The 25370-nt window shown below is 39.5% G+C and overlaps 4 protein-coding genes across 11 annotated transcripts in view; 2 read left to right on the top strand and 2 right to left on the bottom strand.

The window, feature by feature from the left end:
- Positions 1–681, top strand: part of dync1h1 (dynein cytoplasmic 1 heavy chain 1) — a 43570-nt gene extending 42889 nt beyond the window's left edge. For both annotated transcript variants that reach the window (XM_023352763.1, XM_005801290.2), the window contains exons 77-78: positions 76–200; positions 280–681. In XM_023352763.1, the coding sequence (XP_023208531.1) occupies positions 76–200; positions 280–408 (254 nt within the window). In that variant the 3' untranslated portion in view covers positions 409–681. The remainder of the gene's footprint in view (positions 1–75; positions 201–279) is intronic.
- Positions 682–1725: 1044 nt separating this feature from the next.
- Positions 1726–6115, bottom strand: LOC102232350. Of its 3 annotated transcripts, none has more exons than XM_023353235.1 (6): positions 6015–6115; positions 4937–4992; positions 4766–4844; positions 3774–3866; positions 3617–3692; positions 1726–2465 (listed from the first exon to the last, which is right to left on the bottom strand). In XM_023353235.1, the coding sequence occupies exons 3-6, from the start codon at positions 4835–4837 to the stop codon at positions 2086–2088; spliced, it is 621 nt and encodes a 206-aa protein (XP_023209003.1). In that variant the 5' UTR covers positions 4838–4844; positions 4937–4992; positions 6015–6115; the 3' UTR covers positions 1726–2085. The 3 variants fall into 3 exon arrangements, with proteins under 3 accessions (XP_023209003.1, XP_005801376.2, XP_023209002.1); XM_005801319.2 differs by having other exon boundaries at positions 4766–4837; XM_023353234.1 differs by lacking the exon at positions 6015–6115 and adding an exon at positions 5918–5961 and having other exon boundaries at positions 4766–4837.
- Positions 6116–7329: 1214 nt separating this feature from the next.
- On the top strand, positions 7330–18325 carry wdr20 (WD repeat domain 20). 3 transcript variants are annotated; one of them, XM_023352675.1, is made up of 4 exons: positions 7330–7602; positions 10686–10868; positions 11484–12690; positions 17537–18325. In XM_023352675.1, the coding sequence occupies exons 1-4, from the start codon at positions 7339–7341 to the stop codon at positions 17557–17559; spliced, it is 1677 nt and encodes a 558-aa protein (XP_023208443.1). In that variant the 5' UTR covers positions 7330–7338; the 3' UTR covers positions 17560–18325. The 3 variants fall into 3 exon arrangements, with proteins under 3 accessions (XP_023208443.1, XP_023208442.1, XP_005801348.2); XM_023352674.1 differs by lacking the exon at positions 17537–18325 and adding an exon at positions 14242–15089; XM_005801291.2 differs by lacking the exon at positions 17537–18325 and adding an exon at positions 14242–15089 and having other exon boundaries at positions 11484–12800.
- On the bottom strand, positions 15271–25058 carry mok (MOK protein kinase). 3 transcript variants are annotated; one of them, XM_023352677.1, is made up of 13 exons: positions 24634–24723; positions 24266–24560; positions 23203–23317; positions 21805–21894; positions 21666–21736; positions 21512–21590; positions 21359–21407; positions 20422–20600; positions 20247–20348; positions 19275–19448; positions 18593–18743; positions 18334–18519; positions 15271–17494 (listed from the first exon to the last, which is right to left on the bottom strand). In XM_023352677.1, the coding sequence occupies exons 2-13, from the start codon at positions 24294–24296 to the stop codon at positions 17417–17419; spliced, it is 1305 nt and encodes a 434-aa protein (XP_023208445.1). In that variant the 5' UTR covers positions 24297–24560; positions 24634–24723; the 3' UTR covers positions 15271–17416. The 3 variants fall into 3 exon arrangements, with proteins under 3 accessions (XP_023208445.1, XP_023208444.1, XP_014325106.2); XM_023352676.1 differs by lacking the exon at positions 24266–24560 and having other exon boundaries at positions 24634–25057; XM_014469620.2 differs by lacking the exon at positions 24266–24560 and having other exon boundaries at positions 21512–21736; positions 24634–25058.
- Positions 25059–25370: the final 312 nt, after the last annotated feature.

Genomic DNA, 25370 nt, shown 5'->3' with positions numbered 1-25370 from the left:
TAAAGTGAAATGTGCAGAATTTGATGAGAAGCGGATCAGATTTGATCTTGATTGGTTCTGGTTTGTCCCGTCCAGGTCTGAAGCTGCAGGGCGCCACCTGCGCCAACAACAAGCTGTCTCTGTCCACCTCCATCTCCACCGAGCTGCCGCTCACGCAGCTCCGCTGGCTGAAGCAGAGCAGCGCCGAGAGCAGACACATGGTACCAGCAGCACCAGAACAGAACCACTGGATCCACTGGATCAGAGCTCCTAACTCTGAGCCGTTTCCTCTGTCTGCAGGTGACGCTTCCCGTGTATCTGAACTTCACCAGAACCGACCTGATCTTCACCGTGGACTTCGACATCGCCACCAAGGAGGATCCGCACAGCTTCTACGAGCGAGGCGTCGCCATTCTCTGCACCGAATAACTTCATCCTAAAAGTCCTGATCATATAATTATTACGCTCTAGTTAATCACTTTAATTACTCATTTAGTCGCTGTAGTCGTGTTGCGTTAGAAATGCTAGTGGAGCCGCTGTGCTTCGTTCGTACGGTTTTCTGGAAAGTGGCTTAAGGTGAAGGAGGATGTCGTCAGATGGTCAAACTGGGAAGGAAATGAAATTTGGGGAAAGAAAGTTGGAAACATTTTAGAGAGGATGTTTTTAGACTGAATAAAGCTTTCTTGCATTGGAATGAAAAAACTGTTTGTCTTGTTAATGAGTAAGAGATAAAATCTTCAATAACTTTGTTCACACAACACTTAAGATATCTGTAGGAAAAACATGAAAAACTTATTTTATGTATGTTTTCAAGTTATAAAATGTTCAAATTTAAATTTAGCTGGGAACCAGATGGGATTTTCTGACAAAACAAACTAGTTTAAAAACTCCCAGTACATTCACCCAACCCCAACCAGTTACTGTCCAGTTCAGTTAGAAATTAGTGCAACAAATTAATTGAGCTCCTGTGGAAATATTAACATAATTATGTCCTGAAGCTGCACCAGTAAATTGTTAAACCATAAAGAAATGCTGCCACCTACTGGGTGGGATTGGCAGATCCTAATCTTTCTAAAACAATGGCCTAAAGAATTGTCAAAAGTTATTTTTGCAATAAAAAATAAATTGTATTTTATTGCAAAAAATTAAAATAAAAGGCGAGTTTAGCTTCCAACATCCAATAATCTCATCTTTAATCTGTTACTGTAGCAACATGATCGCTCTTTAGAAAATGTAAATGAATGAAACCTTTAATCTGATCACATGTGAGAATAGATATCCCATGTTTTTAAAAACAAAAACTGAAGCCTTTATTTTCTTTTAATTTATGCTGATCCGAGATTATTGAACAGCCCTGCTTCCTAAACTCCATAACCTGGGCTTTGACTAGGCTCATATCTCCATTTTTCAGCCAGTCCTGGGTGGATTCACGGATGTGTTTTGGGTTTTAATGCAGCAGCCAGTTCTGGTCCAGTTTAAATGTTTTTCTGATTTCCATTGTTTCTATTAAATAAAAGGGGCCAAAGTGGAACCCTGGGGTACTCCGAATGTGACTTTTCTTTTGTCCGCTTCAATTGAAAGTTACTTACTGACATGAAGAAAAACTTTTACTGTCAAGTAATTCCCAACCTGCTATATAAATAAAATAGTTGATCAACATAGCAACAGACTGAAGGTAATCTGCTCCTTATCTGAGTTTCTACCGGCCCACCAACATGTTCTCACATAATCAACACACCACACAGATTAAAACGTGATAATCTTTAATTTAGTCTTTTTGCTCCAAACACTCAATGAAATGTAAAAGCTTTGGTTTCACAGCAACGTAAAGGTCCAAGTTAACAGCAAATCCTGGAGAATTTTAATCATTTGCTCAGTGAAAATTAAATAAATTTCAACTTATTGGACCAAATTATGGCTAAAATTAGGGGGATTTTAAAAATCAGGAGGAATCTAATCTTTACAATGAATCTGTTAGATGAAACTTAATATAAATATTCCTGGGAAATCAAAACAAGTCAAATTAAACATTAATTTCAGCAAAAACAAACCTGCATTTCTGGATACAATATGAGACTTAACAGCATTTGTGACCAGTAGCCTCCATCATTGTTCATCAGCTTCCTCCTCCATGTTTCTAACACATTGCCTCTTCATTGGCTCCGCCTCCACCTGTCCTCCAGGTGGGAGTTCCTTCCTCTTGCAGAGCGGCCTGAGCGAAGAGCAGCTGCTGATCCGACAGGAGCTCCTTTCCTCTGGGGGCAGAAATCCAGGGCTGCAACCTGCATCCAACCCGGAGCCACCAAGCTGCACCTCTACATCCATAGCATGGTTCCCCTTTGTTGAATAGCTTACACTTTGATGAACTACAGACTGATAATGTGTTGAAGAGTCTCTGCTGCTGTTTGTCACCATTTCACTGACTGTTAAAGAGGCGGCGTGGTGACGCAACAATCGCCTTCTCTGGCCAGAGCCGCTGCGTCCTCCTATGGCAAAGATTAACAGCAATTATTTGGGGTTTTTAGCCTGTCAGAGCAAAAAGAATGAGAGCCAATTTTCACAGTCATGTTTTCACCATATAATAGATTCATTTATAAATCTCACCGTTCTAACTAAATATCTAGTCAAGTTAAATATTTCCCTTAAGGCTATTACCAAGCCAAATATTCAGTTTAAAGCAATATTTTTAGCTCAAATATAAGCCTAACTAAATATTAAGTATCAACTTACATTTAGCTTGAAGCTAACTATATAGTTACAAAGGTAAATATTTAGGTAAAAGCTAAATATTTAAATTAAATATTTAAATATTTAAATTTAAACTAGATATTTAGTTAGCAAGCTAAATATTTAGCTCCAAGCTAAATATCCATTTACCAAGTTAAATATTTAGTTTTAACCTATATTTTTAGCTCAGATATATCTAACAAAACATTTAGATAACCTATATTTGGATGAATTAATTTGCAATCTAAATACTTAGTTTAAAGCAACATTTTAGCGTGAATATAAATATTTAGCTAGTATGCAAATTCACTTGCCGATAACCGGAAGTGGACAACCAAAATAAAAGCTGGGCCTTCCCGACTTCGTTTTCTTTTCCTCTTTTCTTGAATGTTTCAGTTTAAAACAAACTATTAGCCATTTTACAGGCAATACAGACGTTTACCAATGGATCTAAAAGTAAGTGACGTATCAGCTTTGAAGCAATCCAGTCTCACCTGCAAGAATTTCAGCTTGAGAAATTCTCAAGACCCAGCTTTTATTTTGATATTCCACTTACCAATTAGCATGTTGGTTAATAGTTAATTTAGGAGCTGCTAAACATTTAGTTAGTAAACAATATTTAGCTAAATAAGATCTAAGTAAAAATTTAGCTAGCATGCAGCTAGCCAAATATTTAGCTTGCTCACAAAATATTTATGGAACTAAATATTTATCTTGGTAACAAATATTTAGGTTGAAGCTAAATTAATATTAAGAATTTGATTAAATATTTTGCTTAAAACTGAGATTTAAAAAAAATGAATGAATAAAAATATGACTTTGAAAAATTAACCCATTTTATGGTGATTAAACAGCTGAAATTACTGCTGTTAATTTTTGACAAACATCCCCCCAAATCCTCCTCCTTCACCTTGCTGCCTCTTCTCCCTGCTGGCACCGTTTGGCTCCTCAGAATCCTCTGAGCTCCCATCATACGGGTCCAAAAACTGCACAGCCAAGACAACAGCCACACCATGAGTCAGCAGGACGCTGTAGCGTTGGAGGTGACCGGATCTGAGGATGCTCACCAGCGAACAGCAGCCATGTCTTCCTGCAGACTTGTATGTCAACGCCACGGTCCGGCAGGAGGTTCTGCTTTCTGGTGCGCTGCTCACACATCCCTGCTCACAGCAAGCAGAGACTCAGGCGCTTTGACCTTCACAGGTTGGGAGACACAACTAAACAGCAGCAGCCAAAACTTTACATACTTTCATCATCTGCATATGAACTGATTGTTATTTTTTACACAACTTCAAAGAGTTGAATTGTTGCAACAAGTTTTAATGTATTACTTTTCTTTATTTCACAAAAGTAGAGCATTGTCCATGCTATAAAGTCTGTAAAGTGTTAGAAAACCATTTCTATAGAAATAAACAGTGGAGAACCTTCTCAGGAGAAACCAACCTACCAAAATTACTTCAAGAGCTCAACAACAACTCATCCAGAAGAACCCAGAACAACCTCAGCGTCCCATCTGATCTGATCTACCACTCACAGAAAGACAATCATAGACACGGTGGAGGCAGTGTGATGATCTGTTTTTGCTGCTGCAGCATCTGGATGACTTCTAGTAATTAATGGATCCAGGATTTCTGCTCTAACGCAGAAAATCCTCAAGAAGAATCTCCAACTGTCGGTTTCTGTGGCCAAAGCCCAACAAATCTCTGAAGAGCTAAGAAGGACAAAATGAAGGTTTCAGAATGGCCTAGTCAAAGTAGAGTTTCAGTGCATACCTTTTCCAAGTTGGAAATTATCCCAAATCTAACTTTTACATCAGATTTGATATATATAGCATTTTTATAACAACTGAAGGTAACAGTTACTTGCTAATGGCATAAAATGTCATCATATGCCTGGACACAAATGATGCTGTCCCTTTAAGAGTCAGTACAGCTGGATAATCCTTCCAGCCTCAAACAAAACAGTTCAGATACATCAAGGCTGAGTAAAAAGTTTATGTAAAGGTCTGATGTTCTTCCAAATACTACAGACTTTCAGTTGTTTATGAATTGATGAGTACCAGAGTGCTGGTGTCCGACCACCTGGGGCTGATCTCAGAGTCTGAATCCGTGCTGGAGTCCATCTTACACATCTCCCATCAGCATCACAGCGGGAGAAAAAGCATGTTTCATGTGACCAAATCAGTAAAACGTCAACAGATGAGGAGCAGATGAGGCTTCTCTCCTCTCACCATGCAGCTCAGAGTCAGCTGGTCCATCGGGTTTGGTGCGTCAGTGTTTCTGGGGTCTGGACAGGAAACACAAATAAAGTCACATCTGGCTTTTTAAATGCAAACATTGCCTTCTCAGTAAATTAGGATGTCACTATAAAGTGTATTAGTTTGAGAAAATTTATTCAAATTTTGACCAAAATTTGTCTCTTGGAAAATGATAAAGTTAAAACTCTTTGGACTTTCCACAATGACTAAACTTTGGCTTAAAATGACAGAACTAATGAACACTTTTAGTTATAGATGTTATACGGATCTCAAATATATTTTGTGCATAAGTGGCGATACAAAAAGTATTTATTTTCAGTATTTTAGGGAACTGGAGTCAAACATAAAATGCAGCCCTTAAAAACAGTTTAGAACAGGCATCTTCAGGACACCAAAAACATGGAAACTGTGATTCTCATCACTAAATGCACACAGAAGCTGCACATGATCATATTTTCATATTTACTGATACTCCAATGGAATCAACAGAAGAGAAAATGGTAAAGATTATTCTGACAATACAGACAGATTTTAGGGTTTTTAAGTTATCATAAATCTAAATTATCATGACGAAAAATATTTTATAATAATTATACAATAGTTGTCTCTAATAGAGATCATAAATGCAGGTTTTTAGCAGTTTTTCCGTTTTCAGGGAATAATTATATAAATTTTTCTCAACAGAATGACAGTAAAATCAGAGTAATATATATTTTAATTAATTTGTTTTCTCTAATTAGGTTGGTAAATGTTTATTTTACATCATTTTATAGAAGAAAATGTATCCATCCTTTTAGAATTTAAATATAAACCAAGCGGTTTATATTTTGGTGGTTCTTTAAAAATTGCAACAAAAAAACTTAATTTGACTTTTTTCTCCCCCAAATTTAAATCAACAATTGAAATGTAATTATGGAAATAAATATTAGATGATATTCTAACTCTGAGACGCACCTTTAGGACATCGTGTTGGTCACTTTTCCTTTTGCATATTTAACAAAAACATTTCCGAAAATGCAAGTTTCATCTGTAGTGACGTTCATGTGTGTACCTGGAAGTAAATGCTGCTGTCATCTCCTGCAGGGCATCAGTACCACTGGTGCATTTGGTTCATGAATATTAGGGTGAAACAATGGAAGCACGCTGCAGGAAAACTCGTTTAAATCAGCGCGGCAGCAGGTGTTTGTGATTTTAAGCAGCAAAATGTGGAAACAGCTGAGAACGAAAAGATTTGCTCAGATTGAAACGTCCGGCCAAACGCGTTTTCAAAATAAAACAATAATTATACAACTCTAGGAAAGCTTCAGTGAAAGTTTTGTGGTTCCTTTCCATTTTCTGACCTTAATTTTAAAATATGTTTAATCAGAATAGTTGAGGTTTAGAAACTACTTCCTGTCGAGTAGGCGAAAAATAATTATATTTCGGTATTTAATTAGAAAATTGAGTCCAATGTAAAAATGGACACGACCTGTTATCTCTACACTAAATTATATCTTTTTGGTTTAATAAAGCTGTGGAGGTAAATATTAAAGTTTCAGTTGACTTTTTCCGGGTACGAAATAGAAATAGAAGACTCTGGCCACCAGGGGGAGTTTCGTGCTGACTTTGTGATGTAAAGCCGGTTTTTATCTCATAATTTACTGGAAACAACTTAAACTTCTGACTCCAGAGGATCTCATCTGCCAGCAGGAGTTTGTTGGTATTATTTTTGATTTAATCAGGGCTTTATCGTGTTATATTTCACAAGAGTCAATGAGAGTAAAACTTTGGTAAACAGACAAACAAACAAAAAGCTCGCAACAGTTAAATCTAATCAAAATTAAAGTTAAAATCTGTCCAAGCTGCTTATACGTCATAGTTTTTACTAATGCCAACTGATCAACTCTGTTACCTCCTATGATGTCATCAATCCAAATACATACAAAACAGAAACAACAGCTGTCATAAACATCATGTCCAGTAAAATTCTGCAATGGAAATGATAATTATTTTCATAATCCAGTTATATTTTTCATGACAGTGAAAAATATTACTGCATATTATATTTTGATAGTGCTTTCAACATGAAAGAACTGTCATATGCTTTCATATTGTATCATATCAAAACATGAAAGCATGTTTTCAAAACAGTGAAGACAATATGCTTGATAGAATCTTGTGTACTTTATTATTATGACCATAGTATTTTCATTTTTATTCTATTGAAGATACAGGTGTAGTAAATAGGAATACATATATGTGAGAAATAACATTTAAAAGTTGCAGCTTTTGACTTCTCCTTCTTGCAGTTCCGTAGTGCCCCGTTAGGGGGAGTGGTGGAGTCGGAATGCCCTCTGTCGCCCGTGCGTAAGATCCGGCCTGGGGGAAAGGGATGAATGTTAATTTCAAAGATGGCGGCGGAGGGAGGAGGGAAGGAGATGAACGAAATTAAAACTCAGTTCACCACTCGGGAAGGCGTCTACAAACTCCTCACTCACTCCGAATACAGCCGTCCCAACAGGGTGCCTTTCAACTCGCAAGGTTCCAACCCCGTCAAGGTCTCCTTCGTGAACGTCAACGACCAGTCGGGTAACGGCGACAGGATCTGTTTCAATGTGGGCCGTGAGCTCTACTTCTACATCTACAAAGGCGTTAGAAAGGTACTGTACTGACGAGACTGGTGTCAACGAGGATTCAGGCTCTGCTTTCTCAGCTCTTGCTGAAGTTTAGGCTGATCTTTGCGCTGTTGAAGAACTCTGACAGGTGCTTGACTTTCAACTAAGTTAGCATGAGCTAATTAGCTTAGGCTAGGCTATTAGTTAGCCGGCTAACGACTTGCTAAGGCTGCATCTCCGCCGTGTTCAGAGGCTAAACTTCTTCTTCAGACTAACTCTATGAGGTTATATGAATATTTTAGGGATAAAGGCGACCTTTTTCCACACACAGCGACCTGGTACGTAAATACATTTGGTTTCAGGTCCAGTTTGTGAGGAAGCTGTCAACAGTTATGTTGTCGACTTGGTTTTGACTGACAGGTGTCGATAACTCCAGGTTTACCAATGTTTGATTGGAGTTTGTGGCGATAAAAGCGTCAGGGTGTTGATACTAATAATATTAATCATAATTGTATAATGAGGTTAATTGGTTAAAGACAGAACAACCTCGTTTGTAACACAAAAGACAAGAAAAAACTCAAGAACGATCACAGTAACATTTATGATGGCTGGAAGCAAGTATGTTAAACTGCCAAAACAATAAATTTAAAATAAAAGAGCAATAAAACATCTGTTAACTAATACTGATATTGTTTGTAAGATTCAATTAAGTTTTTCACAATACGTCTCTCAAGGCACTTTACAAAAAAAGCCTTTTCAGTTCAATCACACATACTTTCCAGTTGAACCCAGTTATCAAGCATTTGGTTCAGTTCGTTATTTAAATTAGTTCAGTTTTCATCAACTAACAGACTATTTGGTTAAAACAATTCTCAAAACAGCAACGTTCAGTAGTAAAAGCTACATTTCAGGGACTTTCACAGCTTCAATCAGGCGATTGAAGTATAAATGGCTTTGCAGACTTGCTGATAATAACATATCTAATGAATATGTTGTTTCTGGACAACGTAATGCCAGTAAATACGAGATTATGATTTTACATTGAGCTTCTGGGTGTCGCACAAGGCCGAAGGATGCAGCTGGTGGGAGATTATAGTCAGTTCTTAGTGGTTTGAATAAATGTTGTATCCTGAGTCAACATTAGTGTTCTTGACTTATTAACACCAAGCATAAAACACATGTGTACAGTGTCTCACTGCTATAATATATGTAGTAATAAAACAATGCAAAACATTTATTTTGTGCTAAATGTTTCAACCACTGGTGGAAAAACACAAAGTGAGGAAAACATCATTAATGTTGCATCGTTCTCTGTTCTGGTGCAACACTTCAAGGCTTCCTTTTGTGTTAGTAAAATATTAAATCAGATTAATTGTAAATAATTAGATCCTGCATTTATTTCTGTTTTCTGTATCTTGGTGTTTTCCAGCTGCTTGGTGTGAGGCAGATCTCAGGCCAGCTGACATTTCTTTATAAAACAGATTTTAAAACTTGATTAAATTTGTTAAAAGAGCAGAGTCATCATTATTGCTCTCCAAGAAGTTTCTGTTCCATCGGGTGTTAACCGTAAATCGTTAACAAATTAGGCAGTTATTGCTGCGATTATCTACAGTTACTTGTTCACAGCCTTCAGTGATCTTTGTAACGTCTCGTGTGCGTCGGCTGCCGGATTATTGGACCGATCTTGTTGCACTTTTACAGTTTTTCTTATTGATTTTCTTCCCTGAGACATTCAGTCTGGATCTGAAGCGATAATTTTCATCCGTTGTTGTTATAGAGTGTAACCTTTACATACTGCTTCTACTTTTATAGCAGCAGCAGTTGTTATTATTCTCATTGCCTGGTCAGTTTTTTTGATGGATGTCGTGTTCAGCAGTGGAAAAGTTTAAAGTTCATTGTAATCATTTTTTAAGTATAAAACATGGTAAAATGAAACGGAGGATAGAAACTGTTGACGTTTCCAGACTATTTACATTCTAAAATATATTCATGTAAAATAAAATGGACTAAAAGCAATTTAAAACAGAAGAAACAAAGAAAACACAAATTTCTGTGAAATGAACGACTTCTTACCTTTTATTGATTTAATGAAAACCAGCAGGGCACCGACTGCAGTTTTCTGATCGCTGATGTTTAAGGTGGCATTCACATGAACTATAGTCCGTTTCTCTAAAACGTCTGGTTTGTTTTCTGAGGTGTGAAAGCTAATCGACCTCTGACCTCTGGTCCTCCAAAACTCAGTCTAGGTTTGGTTGAAAGGAACTCTGGTTCGGTTTGATATGTGAATGCCAAGCAGACCAGAGACCGCTCCAAAAGCAGGAAGTGGACTACAGCACAGGGCATTCTGGGTAAATACAACAAGAGCTAACGTGTTAGCCTACCGCTAGCAGGAAAAATGGCTCCTGGTCTTTAGCCAAAGACTAAAGAGAAATCCTCCAACCACTAAAATCTGACGCCTCCATCTTGTTTCCACCTGGTGAAGAAGAAAGTTGCCTTCAGTGTCTTCAGAGGTTTTTGTGTCGTTTCCTTCAGTGGCTCTTGGTGCAGCGCCCCCACAGGCCAGGAGGGGAACAGGTTACTCAAAGGGTTCGGTTGGTTTGACACGTATTTATCTAAAAGGTTCAAAATGTGTTTTTCTGATTTAAAAAAAAAAAAAAAAACAACATTTAATCAAGAAAGCTATGAAAGGATTTGTTTGGTTGCTGTGTTGTGATGTAGTCTTTATTCTTTTCTGTGTAAACGCTTGATGAGTCTGAATAATGCACTGAATAATCCCTGGAGGTTTACTTTAACTGAGCACTTAGTGTTGTAAATTAAACTGAAAGGATTCATCGATTATCTTCTAGAAAAACAACAAGACAAAGTAGAGCGGAGCTGCATGAGGAAGAGATGGACTTATTTTATATTACATAATGAATTCAGTTGTAATTAAAGGAAATCTAACAGTTTTTTCCATAATCAAGATATTTTGGCTGCTTTTAATGAATCCATCATCACCCCAAATATTTATTATTAGCATATTAGCATGCAGAGTGTAAATGCTGCTGTATTCTGTATTGTTCAGGCCTAATTGAGAGATTTTTAAAAATACTACTTCATTAATTGCTTGCACTTCTGTCTGTCCTCAGGCGGCCGACTTGAGCAAACCGATAGACAAGCGCATTTACAAAGGAACGCAGCCCACGTGCCATGACTTCAACCACCTCACGGCCACGGCAGAGAGCGTCTCCCTGCTGGTGGGCTTCTCTGCTGGGCAGGTGCAGCTCATCGACCCCATCAAGAAGGAGACGAGCAAACTGTTCAACGAGGAGGTAGGCAGCCGACCTGATGGTTCCCACTGCTGCTGGCATCTCCAGTCGGATAAACACAACAACGTTTAGCTGCACACTGGTCGTTACCTCTGCTAGATCGATTACTGAAACAATCGTCAACTGATTTAGTAATCAATTAATTGTTAAATGGAGTCTAAAAAAGACAATTTGCTTAATATAAACAAAATCTTTGTAAGTATATTGAATTACTCGTATTATAATTTAAAACAAGCTCAATAATTTCCATTTTTATGATTTATTGTTTTTCTCTTTTCTTTCTCTCATTGGATGATAAAAGTCTTCAGTTTGGTGTTTTGGTGTCAACTGGATCTTTTTTGAAGGACAGTTTTTTTCACAGAAACTTCACCATTTACTTTATTGGTTATTTTGAATATTTGAAATGTCTTCCAGATTCAAAGTTCACTATAATTTAAAGTTTATCAATGTATTAGAATGTGTTCTTTCATTATAACATATTCCATGAAAATGGCCTGAACACAATATTATTGCTTATTGTAATAACTTCTGTGACACTTTATCATCCAGGCGTAGTCATCATGCATGTTGCTTCTCTAACCCGATCTTCCTCTCCCTCCCTCGGTTCTGCGCTGCCAGAGGTTGATCGATAAATCCCGGGTGACGTGTGTGAAGTGGGTTCCGGGGTCAGAGAGCCTGTTCCTGGTGTCGCACGCCAGCGGCAGCATGTACCTGTACAACGTGGAGCACACCTGCGGCACGGCGGCGCCGCACTACCAGCTGCTGAAGCAGGGCGACAGCTACTCCGTCCACACCTGCAAGAGCAAATCCACGCGCAACCCGCTGCTGAAGTGGAGCGTCGGCGACGGCGCGCTCAACGAGTTCGCCTTCTCGCCCGACGGGAAGTTCCTGGCCTGTGTGAGCCAGGACGGCTTCCTGCGCGTCTTCAACTTCGATGCGGTGGAGCTGCACGGCACCATGAAGAGCTACTTCGGGGGCCTGCTGTGCGTGTGCTGGAGCCCCGACGGGAAGTACATCGTGGCGGGCGGCGAGGACGACCTGGTCACCGTCTGGTCCTTCCTGGACTGCCGCGTCATCGCCCGCGGACACGGCCACAAGTCATGGGTGAGCGTGGTGGCGTTCGACCACTACACCACCAGCGTGGAGGAGAGCGACCCCATGGAGTTCAGCGGCAGCGACGAGGACTTACAGGACCAGGTGGTCCAGTTTGGGCGGGACCGCGCCAACAGCACGCAGTCCCGCCTCTCCAAGCGCAACTCCACGGACAGCCGACCCGTCAGCGTGACGTACCGCTTCGGCTCGGTGGGCCAGGACACGCAACTGTGCCTCTGGGACCTCACCGAGGACATCCTGTTCCCACACCTGCCCCTGTCTAGGACTCGGACGCACACCAACGTAATGAACGCCACGGGGCCGCCTGCCGGCGCCGCCATCATCTCCTCCAGCAACACTACGAACGGAAACAACGGCAGTTCCAACACACCAGGCGTCACCACGCTGCCGCGCTCCAACAGCCTGCCGCACTCGGCCGGCACCGCCAACAGCACCGCCAAGACTTCTGGCACCGGCGGCGGCACAGGCGGCGGCATCATGGACAGCGCCATCGCCACTGGTGTCAGCAAGTTCGCCACGCTCTCCCTGCACGACCGCAAGGAGCGGCACCATGACAAGGACCACAAGCGCAACCACAGCATGGGTCACATCAGCAGCAAGAGCACCGACAAGCTCAACCTGCTGAGCAAGAGCAAAACGGACCCGGCCAAGACGCTGGGCACGCTGCTGTGCCCGCGCATGGAGGACGTGCCGCTCCTCGAGCCGCTCATCTGTAAGAAAATAGCACACGAGAGGCTGACTGTACTCATATTTTTAGAGGACTGTTTAGTGACTGCTTGTCAGGAGGGATTTATTTGCACATGGGCGAGGCCAGGCAAAGTGGTAAGTTCTTTCTAACAGGGAGTGTGGGGAGGTTGGAGTGCTGACTTCTCAAACTGCTTCTGTTGGATTCTCCGGTTCTTTTATAGCAACGTTTTTATTTGGCAGGCAGCCAGGTCGTCTGGTGAAACTTAAATGTGCAACTGCTTTCATAGGAAGTGTTTGAAACGTTTCGATGAAAACATCATAAAAAATCATTAAACGGGATGAAATTTGTCAAGTCGCCTGAAAATCCTCAAGTTCAGAATGTGGCTCCTTTATTTTATTTTATTTTTTTCAAAGTTTTCAATTCGAATCTATTCCAAAACCTTGCATCTTTTCTGTTTCTACTGTTTCTAGAAGAAAAAACAGAAGATAAACATTTTACTTCACATTTTCATCTTTTTGTTTTTACTCTGTCAGACAAAAATAAGTGTATTTTTAAAGATTGCTTAAATATTACACAGCAAGTGTCAAAAGTGATCAGGTTGCTGCTCTTCTAAAGATGGCCACCAAAATGTGATGCATAGACATTTTTTTAAATATGCAAATGCCAAAATTAACTTCAGTTTTACACTTAATATTTACAGATTAGTTTTAATTTCAGGAAATGTGTTATTTATTTTTGTCCAATGTGTGAAGATTGGTGGATATTCAGGTAATGGAGGTGAAATGGAAATCGTCTCAGATTTGAATAAACGGGAGAAAAAAAATCCAAATTCAACCGAAAATCTTTCAGATTTTATACCAAAACAGCCAAAGTTTAACCAAAATAATATTCAGAAATGTTCAGGGATCCAGAGGAAGACGAGTAAAAATTCCTCTGCTGTCGTCACGTTATTGAGTTTTGGATAAAAACTCGGCTCAGAAATCAAAATGTTTGAGCAGGTTGGCTAAACTGAGGCCAAGATTTATCAGAAATCTCACCGCATTTAAAGCTGTTTGTATTTATTAACTGACAGCAGAGAAAACCTAAATTAACATCCTGATCTGCATAAAGAATATTTAATCTCTGTTCTAAGGAGGAAAAATAAATTTGGCACATCTGACCTGATTGGTTTGCTTTAAAACAGCTGAAATGCCATCAATAAAATTTTTTATTTTGATTCTGGAGTGAAGTAACTTTCAGAAAGCGTCCCGTTCCGACTGACTTCAAGTGATTTGTTTTTAGAAAAATTCCCATGATGCTTCAGGTCATATTTCAGCAGAAACGATGAGTTAAACCCCTGAAATGAGAAACTGAACTGCAATAACTCTGATTACCAGTTCAGTTAACATATTTTTGTGAACTGTTAACATATAATATCCAGACGTGTGAAGCATTGAGGGAGCGGACGTAGAGTCAGGAAGTGCCTTGGTGATGAAAAACTCCTGTTATTCCCAGACGTTTGATGGAAAGTTGGGCTGTTTTGTTGCTTGATTTCTGACTTTCCCAATGCAAATCTCCTTGTTTTCCTTTTTCCAGGGTTTATTGTCATCCCAAAACCAAGCCAGCTCTCCCAGTGGAACAGTAGTATAGCCAGAATATTTCTGCTGCAACCCAGAGTCTGATGCTGCTCTTCACCTGCAAGCATTGCAAGTTTTCCTGTTTTCTTTTATTCCCGGTTCTGCTGTTCGTCACTGGAGTTAGAGGAGCGCCGCGACCTTTTTGCCGTCGCACCGCTCCTCTTTTCTACTCACTTTGAACACATTTTAGATTTTTTTTTTTATTAATATAATTGTCAGATTTGTCAGATCTCAGACTGTTATCCAGACGGTTTATTTCGTTCAGAACCACCGACTGAAATACACATTTTGGAACAACTTCATTAAAAAAACATTACGTCCATCTTTGTTCTCCCACCACTTCTGTCTCCTGTGACTAGAAATCTCCCCATTAATGACTTTGCACTGATTTTCTTTAGTTTTTTATACTCTGATGGAGACGGCGGAGGGTTGGCTGCCTTGTTGCACTCGGCTGAAGGCGGAACGCTGCAATCAGTCTTTTTAAAGGAAAAATGGTTTGCACTTAAATTAGTTTATTAGAAGAAAATAATGGCTTTACATTGTTGGGTGTGCTAAGAACTTACAAATGGCTAATACAGTAGGTGAAGAAAATGCTAAAAAAATATTAAAACCTTTATCTATTGAGCATTTATTTTAATATTATTTCAGATTCAAATCTGCTCTGTATCATAATGTGTATATTGTAATTAACTGATTTGATGGGGGCCTAAGCAAACTACCATTACTCCAGTGGAAGTTTTGTCATTGATAGTTATATTTCTAAAGCCTAAAGTATACATATTAATAATATTAAAATAATCTTGAATATATTGTGTTCTGGTGGTTTATTTCTCTGCACTGACATCATTTTGTGTTAAGAAATATTTCAAGTTTAATCACCAACAATGTAGTTTAAAAAAAAACATTTTACACAACAGCAGCTTTATTTCATGTTTTGCTTGAATTGTCTTTATTTTCATATTATTAAAATGAAACTTTTTCACACTGATTGCTGATAAAATCAAAGTTTTATTCGGTTTATATCTCATCAGCTCGCAGTGCCTTGCAAACGTTTTCAAACCCAACAAACTTTTCCACCTTTTGTTGCACAACAGCCAAAAACTGGAAAAGAAAAGCTTTTTACTTTTTCACTAATAAATTAAATTCAAAATACTTTGACTCCAAAGGAAAATTTAAAGAAAATTTAACTGAAGTTGCCTAATTAATATTCTGTTATTTAATCAAAAGTGTAAATAATCCATAAAATCTGAAAAGTGCGGCATGCACGTCTGTCTCAAATATTTTCCCTCCAGGATTATCCTGGAATTCGGTCTGCTCATTTTCCTATCCACTGCGACGTGTTCCTGTCTGCGCATCCCCTCAGCATCATGCTGCCACTACCGTGTTTCACTGTTACAAGTTGAAAGTGATGCATCATATTTTTTCCACTTTGTTTTTCATCAAAATCCATGGAAAATGTGGTGAAGTTTAAGGGTGTGAATACTCTGACGGCACTGCAAGTAATTTTACTCGAACAATTTGTGTGGAAAATGATTTGCATTGCTGATTTCCTCATCACGCTCCACACCACACAGGAAGTCAGTTATTATCCAAACTCCCTCAAGTTTGGAGTTTTTGCTGCAAACCAGCCATGAATAATCCCAGCAGGCGTCTGACACGAGTTTAAACCTAAAATGTTCATTGGGTAAAAAATGAAAATAATTTGTGAGATATTACTGAGATGTAAACATATCACATGAAAATATGGACCACGTTTCACAAGACAAAACAAGGGGTTATATGGTAATATGTTCAGGTTCAGGGGCCAAAAGTGCCACAATACAACAATTACAAAAGCAGATCAGTTTAAAATGATAAATAAAATAATTACAATTAAAGTTAATAAGTTAATCATTGTTTGTTAGGCTGCGTTCACACAGCAGGTGCTGATCAATTCCGATTTTCTTTATCCATGCTACAAATTAAATGCGACCGCAGACTTCAGCGTGGACGGTTTTGCGACCCTCGTGCGCAATAGAACATTGACGTCACACAGCAGCGCTTTGTTTACGGAAGTAATAATGGCCGCCGCCGTCTATCGATCATTCTAAAAATGTTCAGCCGATAACGTCGTCACAAGAAAGTAAAGGGATTTGATTCGTAATCTGCTGCTTTGTGAACGTAGCCTGACGTCTACATACGTCATCTAATACTGAGATTTGATTGGTTGAGCTCCACAGCAGATTCCCAATCAGCTCTTCTCTAACACTGTGTTTCGCTCTTTGACTATTAAATTACTTTATTCACTATCAACATGTAATTAATTTAAATATTAGAACAATTAAATATAAATTGAGTATTTTATAATCGTAAAAATGTAAAGTCAGATGAGGCTCAACAGGAAAGTTTTAAAATGATTATATTATTCATTAAAGGGAGAAAATCTCTCCAAACCAACTCGGCATAATGAGAGAAAGTAATAAACCGTGAATCAACTGAGATCAGCCACATTTCATGATTTTATTGGAGTGACCTAGTCAAAGTCTGCACTCTGATGTGTCAAATTTAAAACAATGCAGCAAAGATTGGATTGATGTTTCTCGTCCGTCATGTAAAATACTAATTTTTATCATGATCACTTAACAGCTGCTAGTTTTAAGGGGTTGATCACTTTTTCACTCAGAACCACGTATATTTATACTTTAATCAAAAGTGGCTTTACATTGTTGGGTGTGCTAAGAACTTACAAATGGCTAATACAGTAGGTGAAGAAAATGCTAAAAAATATTAAAACCTTTATCTATTGAGCATTTATGGCAGAAATTTCGTTGAATCCTGTGTTTAATGACAATAAATGCTATTTATCTATCTATCTAATGGATGAAATAATCATTAAACACTATTCCGGTTTCTTGTTATAACAAAAGAGCAAAAACAAAAGAAATCTGTAGGGGGAGGGAATTCTTTTCCACAGCAATGTAATAACTGAATAATTTATTTATTGAATTGCGGCACATTTGGCCGTCCATCCCAGCAGTAACTGAGAAGACGGCAGCTTGATGTGTAGCAGTTCCTCTGGGTTTTGGCTCCATTTTGCGGGTCGGTCCGGTTCAAGCAGGCGGATTTTAATCTGAAACTCGGCTGGATTTTGGCGCTCAGGTTTCTCCTTCTTTCCGCTCCACAGGTGGCATGCAGAAGGTCTTCACGGTTATGCAAGGCATCTCATCCTCGGGCTGTGGAGAGAAGAAGGTGACAGGATGTTTTTCTGCTTACAGCTGCAGCAGCTTTCCTGATATGAAAAGACTGAACTGGGGCCTGACCACACGGAGACGAACGCGGTGAAAACATGAGGAAATGCAGCAGCAATGAAAATGGTGTGGCACTGTGACTCTGCCAGAGAACAACACCAACAACGCACAACGGCAGCGTTGCCAGATTGGGCAAGTTTCTGTACAATTAATCATTTTTTAAGTGCCTGGAATTATGTCAAAATTGGTAAAGAAAGTGTCACTATGTGGTGGAAAACAGAAATCCCGATGCAACTTCATGATCTAGAATGTGCAACGGTGTGTTATCACCATTGGGGATAAAAAAAAGTATAATTTTCTGCCAAAATTTTGACCTTTTTCTCAGAAATGTTCTAGAAAAAAACAAGGATTTTTCTGAGTTTCAAAACTTCAACATTTTCTACTTTTAAAACTCTAAATTTCTGAGATGGATCTAAAAATCTTTGAGTTTCTTTTGACCAAATGTTCAACTTTTCAAACTCAGCAGTGTTTTAGTTTCTTTTTTCTCCCTACAATGGCCCTCGTAACCATCATACAATTCACTTGGCACCACAAAAAATGAGATAAAATAAATTAAAAAAATTAACATTTGTCAAGTCATCGTTTAAAAAAGACAGGGTTGCATGGCCACATGGAAACATGAAACCAGCTGAAATGTATTTGGTTTTAAAACTGATTGTTTCTGGTCTCAAGACACCCAATCCGTGCGGACGCTCAGCCTAAACTACTAAAAACCTTTACGGATTCACCTAAAGTCGTCTCTGTGTGGTCGGGGCCTTGAGCACCTGTGTCTGGCACTTTTTTGGCGAGATGGGCGGCAGTGTCGGCTTGTGGTTGAAGGTAAAAGCAGGAATAGCAGAGAAAGGGAACGGAAACTGATGTCCGTGAGCGGCCATGTTGAGTCTGGGCAGCTGCTCCGGGTGGGGGGCGTTCCTCCGGCTCTGGGTGTCTGCCGCTCGCTTCAGGTTGTGCTGAGGAGAGACGCAGCTTTTCACTGATTCATCCGTTTCTCAGGCCGACCTGCTGGGTTTGTTAAAGGCTTACGTTTACTAGAGGCGTCTGTCTGGAGTGTCTTCCTCTCAGCTGTTTGCCCAGTTTGGTCGGTCGCCAGGTGTGCACCAACTTCACGATGTTTCCCTTCCCGTCCACATTCTCAGAGATCCTCTGAAGCGTCTCTGATTTCTTCTCTCCCATCCTGAAACACAAAACCAACAGTTTTCTTCTTAAAAATGGCCTATTATGCTTCCTTGAACAGGTTAGATCTATGAGCTACCAGACAGCACAAAATTGTTCTTAGATAATTAGATTTCAGTCTGCTCAGTTCTGCCTATTTTTAGCTGTTTTAGGGCGTCTTGTCACTTTAAATCCAAAGAAGCTGCTGATGGCCACGCCCCCCTTATCAACATTTACACACCTGAAAATGGCTGAAACAGATGCTCAATTATACAGCCATCCATCTTTGAAAAGCATTAGCAGAGCTTCCTGCACAACCAACAAGAATGCAGCAAATGATTTCTGGATGTTAAGTCAGCAACAAAACACTTATCTCTTCCAGCAGCCATTGTACAGCGCATAGAGTGGTAAAACCAGCTGACCAAATGTGCAACCTTGGGTTGCTAAGTAATGGGCTGGGCCTCTGCAGAATGTGCCAAGTTTTTTTTAGCAATTTAGTAGTTAAAATAATCGACAGATTAATCAATATATAAAGTAATGGTTAGATTTGCACCTGATTTCCCTGAAGTAGGTGTGCTTCAGGGCGGTGTCTGCGGAGATGCGCTCGTCCGGGTCGTAGGCCAACATCTGATAAAGCAGAGAGATGGCCGGCGCCGGGCAGCTGGGCAGCAGCCGCGAGATGCCCGATCCTTTCTTCGGAGGGAAGTTGAATTGCATAGCTCTCGACCTAACAGCAGGAAAAAGGTGAGTTAGATCTACTGACTCTATGTCTATACCTGCTACCTTTATCACGTTTTGACTGATTTCAACCAAAAACCAGAGAATTATGAGCATCATGGTGATGAAACAGCATTTTATGCAAAATAACTGTTCGTGGCAAAATTAGGGCATCACTTTTGTATTTATACTTGTGCACAGAATAAAAGTGTTAAAAACATATGCTGTGTATATTGTACAGTGGTGGGCAGACTTCCACTAATACACTAGATTCGCATTTAGTGCTTTAACATTTTGCTAACCTTGATAACAATTAGCAAACTTAGCTTCCCCTAAATTAATTAATTTTTTTTAATTCTAAAGCACTAATTTACTTTGCTGTTTTGTAACCTGTCAGCCGAATAAAGTTCAACATCTGTTTTATTATAATTCTTCAAGTTAGATGTTCATATTCAGCTCCATTTCCTCTCCTTATGTTTCCTTTTATTTTTAGAGAAACTTTATTGAGCATCTGGCAAGAAAACAACAAACAAATGAAGTACACAGAAAAATATGCAACCTGCTGCTGACACATGGTGTGAATGAACATGACTGGAATTAGCACTTTAGCATTAGCAGAACTAACGTCTCTGATTAGCATCACTAGCTTTTCAGTCAGAGATGCCCAGCACTGATTGAACGCACAGAAATAAGAAATGTTTTATGCATTACAAAGTTTACTGGAACTCTGTGGTAGACTGTGAAAAAAAAGCATAAAAAGTCAAAACGGTGTGAATACTTTTGCACAGTCATCAGTCTTTGGACTCACTGTTTGAACTTCTGCAGCAGACTTTGATCCGGCGTCCCCAACACGTTGTGGATCTTGGCCACCTGGTCCAACTCGTTGGCTCCAGGGAAGAGAGGGTGCAGGCTGGAACACACACACTGGGTCACGCCCGTCCCACCGGGGGACACACCGGGGACAGGCAGACACGTCTCCTCACCTCAGGATCTCAAAGAAGACGCAGCCGGCGCTCCAGACGTCCATCTTCTGGGTGTAGTAGCCGTCGGTCAGGAGGCACTCCGGCGCCCGGTACCAACGCGTGGAGATGTACTCAGTGTGCGGCGGCTTGGAGTACACACTGCGACACGAGCCAAAGTCGCCCAGCTTCAAAACGTTTTGCTGCAACTCAGAAGGAAATCGGTGACATGTTTCCTGAAATTTGACTCTTTGGTTTTGACACACCTGTGTTGAAATGTTGGGGTCATTTAATGAGTTTTTACAGATCTGATGAAAAAACAAAACGCTGCAATTAGTCGGTCCAAAGGTTTATGTGGGAGGAGGGACAGATTATGACCAGGTAACATCTGCCTGGCTGAAGTTCTCCAGATCCCACAGACTGTGAACACATCTCTTCAAGTGAGCCCAGTCAGATTTAGCTCTAGACTTTGACTAGGCCTTTCCCAAACTAATTCCTTTTGTTGATTTAGACGAGAAAAATAAAATCCCTCCTCATCTTCAGGATGAATGGATGGTTGGATGGTTGGATGGTTGGATGGATGGATGGATGGTTGGATGGTTGGATGGATGGATGGATGGAGGGATGGATGGTTGGATGGATGGATGGATGGATGGATGGAGGGATGGATGGATGGAGGGATGGATGGTTGGATGGATGGAGGGATGGATGGTTGGATGGATGGAGGGATGGATGGTTGGATGGATGGAGGGATGGATGGTTGGATGGATGGATGGATGGATGGATGGATGGTTGGATGGATGGATGGAGGGATGGATGGATGGATGGATGGATGGATGGATGTTGCAGCTGTTTTGTTTACGTTTCATGACAGTTAAATTGTTTTTAAATTGTTTTACTCTATAAAGTTGTTGGGTGTCTGAACTTTTCAGAGCCGCTGTAAACACGTCAGTGATTTTACCTTGATGAGAATATTTTCAGGTTTTACATCTCGATGGAAGATCCCACACCTGTTAAAAAATAAAAACAAAATCTCAGGTGTAAATTTAGATTATTTAAATCTAATCAGACTTTGATTATTTAAATCTAATCAGACGTGTGTTTTGTGCTGCACCTGTGAATGTGCTCCAGGGACCTGCACAGCTGGTACATGTAGCTCTTCACTGTCTGGTCAGGCAGAGGCGTCCTCCTTCCTGCAGGGCCACAAACCTCCTCTAAGCACATCCAGCTCCAGGGAGGACAGAAAGCGTCTTCCTGAGCCGTCCTACCTTGAATGAGCTCATAGATGTTCATCTCCATCAGTTCGCATATCAGAGAGACCGTTCCTGTTCCTTTGTCACTGAAACATTGGGTTTAATTAGTACGACCCACGTGGCAGGTGAATATGTGGCTGTGAGGAAGACTCACTATATCAGCTCATGCAGCTGGATGATGTTGGTGTGAGGGCTGAGCCGCTTCATTGCCTGGACTTCCCGCAGATTGTTGGCCTTTTCCAGACTTCAAATCAAATGATGCTCGTATTAGTGGAGCAAATAACTGAATATTTCAATTATATTGAACATATAATTTCATATACAAGAACATGTATTAGCATAAATATTTTGCTTGCTTGTTTAAAAAAAAAACACTGAAAAATTCAAGATGGCGTCCATTTTTCAAGATGGTTGTCAAGGAAAATTTATTCTTGCACTAAATTTGACAATATTTATCATAGAGTAATATTTTTGGTATCAAATCATAATTTTTGCCATCAAAATAATTTTTAAACAATATTTTTTTTGATTTTCAAGATCTCCACCATGGTTGCAATTTTTTTTTTTTTTTTTACTAAAATTACCAATTAGATGAATTTGTTTGATGTCAAATCACAGCCTACATATTTTTGAACCATAGAAATCCTACATACTTCCTTGATCTAGTGTTTCCTTTTCCTGGTGGACATTTTTAATAAATGGCCACCATTGTTGTAATGGAGAATATGTGTTTACACAGTTAACCAAATGGTTAGCTTTACTAACCACTAGCTTGCTGAACAAGAATCTTGGCTGCGCTGATGCTAAGCTGCTAGCCGCTAGATGCATACAAAATAAGCGACAAGTATCGCTAAACACATAAAAAAATTAGTGAAAGCCAATTCCAAAAAGCTAAATTATTATTATTATACATTAGTGGAAGCTAAAACTAATCTGCTACCTACATAAAAAAACTAGCAGACGCCATTGCTAAATATATTTTAAAAAATTAGCGCAAGATAACCGTGACCATTAAGATGACTGCCACAAGGTTTGCCATAAACTATCATCTTTGCTACATGTTACTTTAATAACACTTTAATATCACCATTTGCTTATTTTATGTTATTATGTTTAGTTCTGCTCTTTGTGCTTCCTTCAATTGCCTGCCTGGGAGTAAATGAAGTTTTTAAAATCAGATTGAATTAAAGTTTTATGAATAAGTTTGCCACAGTTGAAAACATAAGATGTGACATAAAATAAATCAATTAAAATCATGAAAATACACAACATTTTATGGCAATAATTGGTTTAAAGGCTTGGAAACGGTGGCCATCTTGAAAAATGGCTGCCAACCCGAAATTCAGGAGGCTAATGAGAAAGATGAAAAACATGCAACATAAGGGGTGAACATACAAACGTTTATGCTTATGTCCACACTTAAAATATATTTACGGTAATATTCTGCACTATATTAAATTATATAAAACATTCTTCAAGTAATGTACAACTTCAAAGTGCAAAGTTGAAATAATAAAATCCATATTAATCAGAATTTAAAGTGAAGACATACCTGTTAATTGTCTGCTTCATGGTTTTACACGCATAAAACTTTCCATCTTTAAGGTTCTGAGTTTTCAGCACCTCAGAAAAGGTGCCCTCTCCAATTTTCTTGATTATTTTATAACCTACAGTCATGGTAATAATAAATAATCATGTTACTCCATAACAGTACAAACACATCATATAGACAGATTCAAATACATACAGTCACCTTCTGTCATTATTATGAAACAACACAAATTCAGTTGATAATGTTATTTAAAAACCCTCATCCTGAGCAAGCATGTGGCGACAGTGGAAAGAAACAACGCTCCTTAGCAGGAAGTGAGTTGAAAAGGTTTAGAAAGCAGGCACAATCAATGTGTAACCCCTCAATCGATTGACAAGTTTTCAGCTCATCGGTTCTGATCAGCAGGTCAAATCCTGAAAAACCTCATTTTGTCCTGTTCATTAAATTAACTAAAAACGGTTTAGGTTTTTTGGGGGAGTTTTTTAGATTTTGGTGAGAAAGATATTGTGTCTCTGATCAATTTGTTGTTGGTTCTCCAAAGTATTGACAGCAGAGGTGCCAAAAATTTGCCACAGGTTATTTGGTTTGTCACATTTTGGTACTAAAGAGCCATTCATTCACGATTATTTTGAGGATTTTTACACATCTTTACCAGGTAAAACAATACATTTGCCCATCGACATCAAATAATTCTTGAAATCCATGAATTTATGACACGTTTGTTCTGAATGACATGCTCACTTGGTCATTTTGAGGCAGATTTATTAGTTGAAACCTAAATTATTCTTACTGTATTTTATTTATTTTGTTATTGTTATTATTTTTAAAGCGACCTTTCCCACTCAGTTTTACTGCCCCAGTGGAAGGAGGGCGAACACTCAACAAAAATACATATTTAATTTTGAATAAAAACAAAATCAAAACTAGTTTTTGTCGCTTTATCCATTTATTTCTCTTTACCTGCTTCCCACACAGAAACGTGCATTATTTGAAGTAAAAATGAGAAACTTCAAGCAGTTAAATTATGAAAAATAAACCGGTCAGCCTTTTTTTTTGTACTTACAGTGCATTCCTTTGATTCTGTCCTTATGCATTTTAATCGGGTATCAATAGTCAGCGTATCTAGATAGAACATGTCATAAAAGCTCTAAATAAGAGGCGGAAATGGTCTGATTGGAGCTAGCCTAGCCCCGCTGCTGCGCCCTGTTAGCTGACCGTTGCCGTGGTAACGGAGCACGCCTTCGCCCTCCGCGCTGACCTGAAGAGGAGACGGGAACTCTGACAGGAGGTCTAACCGCCGCAGCAGCCCGGACCTTCGGCTGGAAATATTACACTTTAAAGGCACAATAACCGCCCTCCTGCGGGATAAGCTTTGTTAATCGCTGCAGGCCCAGATATCAGACCGAACCGAACCTTTATTCGCAGTCTTACCTTTTCTCCAGAGGTGGCTCGTGACCAGCGCCTCTGACGTTTTCTCATTGGGCTGCAGGTTGTTCAGCGTTTCCACGCCGTAGTTCCGCACACTGTTAATCCAGTCCGTGTCGGGGGTTGTCCTGCACGCATTTCTCAGGCTTGCCCTGTTCTTCACGTCAATGAGCCAGTTGGAGTAGCGCATCATTGGTGCACACAGACAGGCGAAGAGCAGAACATGAGCCCGCTGATTCACAGGAATGAAGCGGCTCATTCACTGGGTGAATAAAAGCAGCATCAGGCTCCCAGACGCCTGTTCATGTCGGGCACAAAGCTTTCTATTCACCGATGCTGACTGATGCGAGTACAAGGCGTGGACCGTTTCATTTTTGCACCCAATGGGCTTCCGTAAAAGTCTCTTTAAGGGTTGGGAGGCGTGAGCGCGTTTGCCATATTGCGAATGGCAAGTTCTCCTCGGAAACTCCAGAGTTGGGTTTTCAGAATAAAATAAACACACATTTTGATTCATATTTAAATAAAATATAAATGTCGATTTTAGAATTAATATTGTAATAACTGAGATTAAATGAAACATTTTGGTAAATCAATATGAATGCAGTTGAACTGACCTTAATTTAGCTACACTACATCATAAACTGTGTTTAGATTAGCTTGAAGCATCAAACTCATTTTCATTTCGAGTCGCATCAGGATCATGAATGTCCTCAAAGGGCCGGTTGTGATATTAATAAAACGAT

The sequence above is a fragment of the Xiphophorus maculatus genome, chromosome 19, assembly GCF_002775205.1.
Source record: "Xiphophorus maculatus strain JP 163 A chromosome 19, X_maculatus-5.0-male, whole genome shotgun sequence".
NCBI lineage: Eukaryota > Metazoa > Chordata > Actinopteri > Cyprinodontiformes > Poeciliidae > Xiphophorus > Xiphophorus maculatus.
The sequence above is the reverse complement of the archived record's forward strand: the minus strand, read 5'-3'. Positions and strand labels throughout refer to the sequence as shown.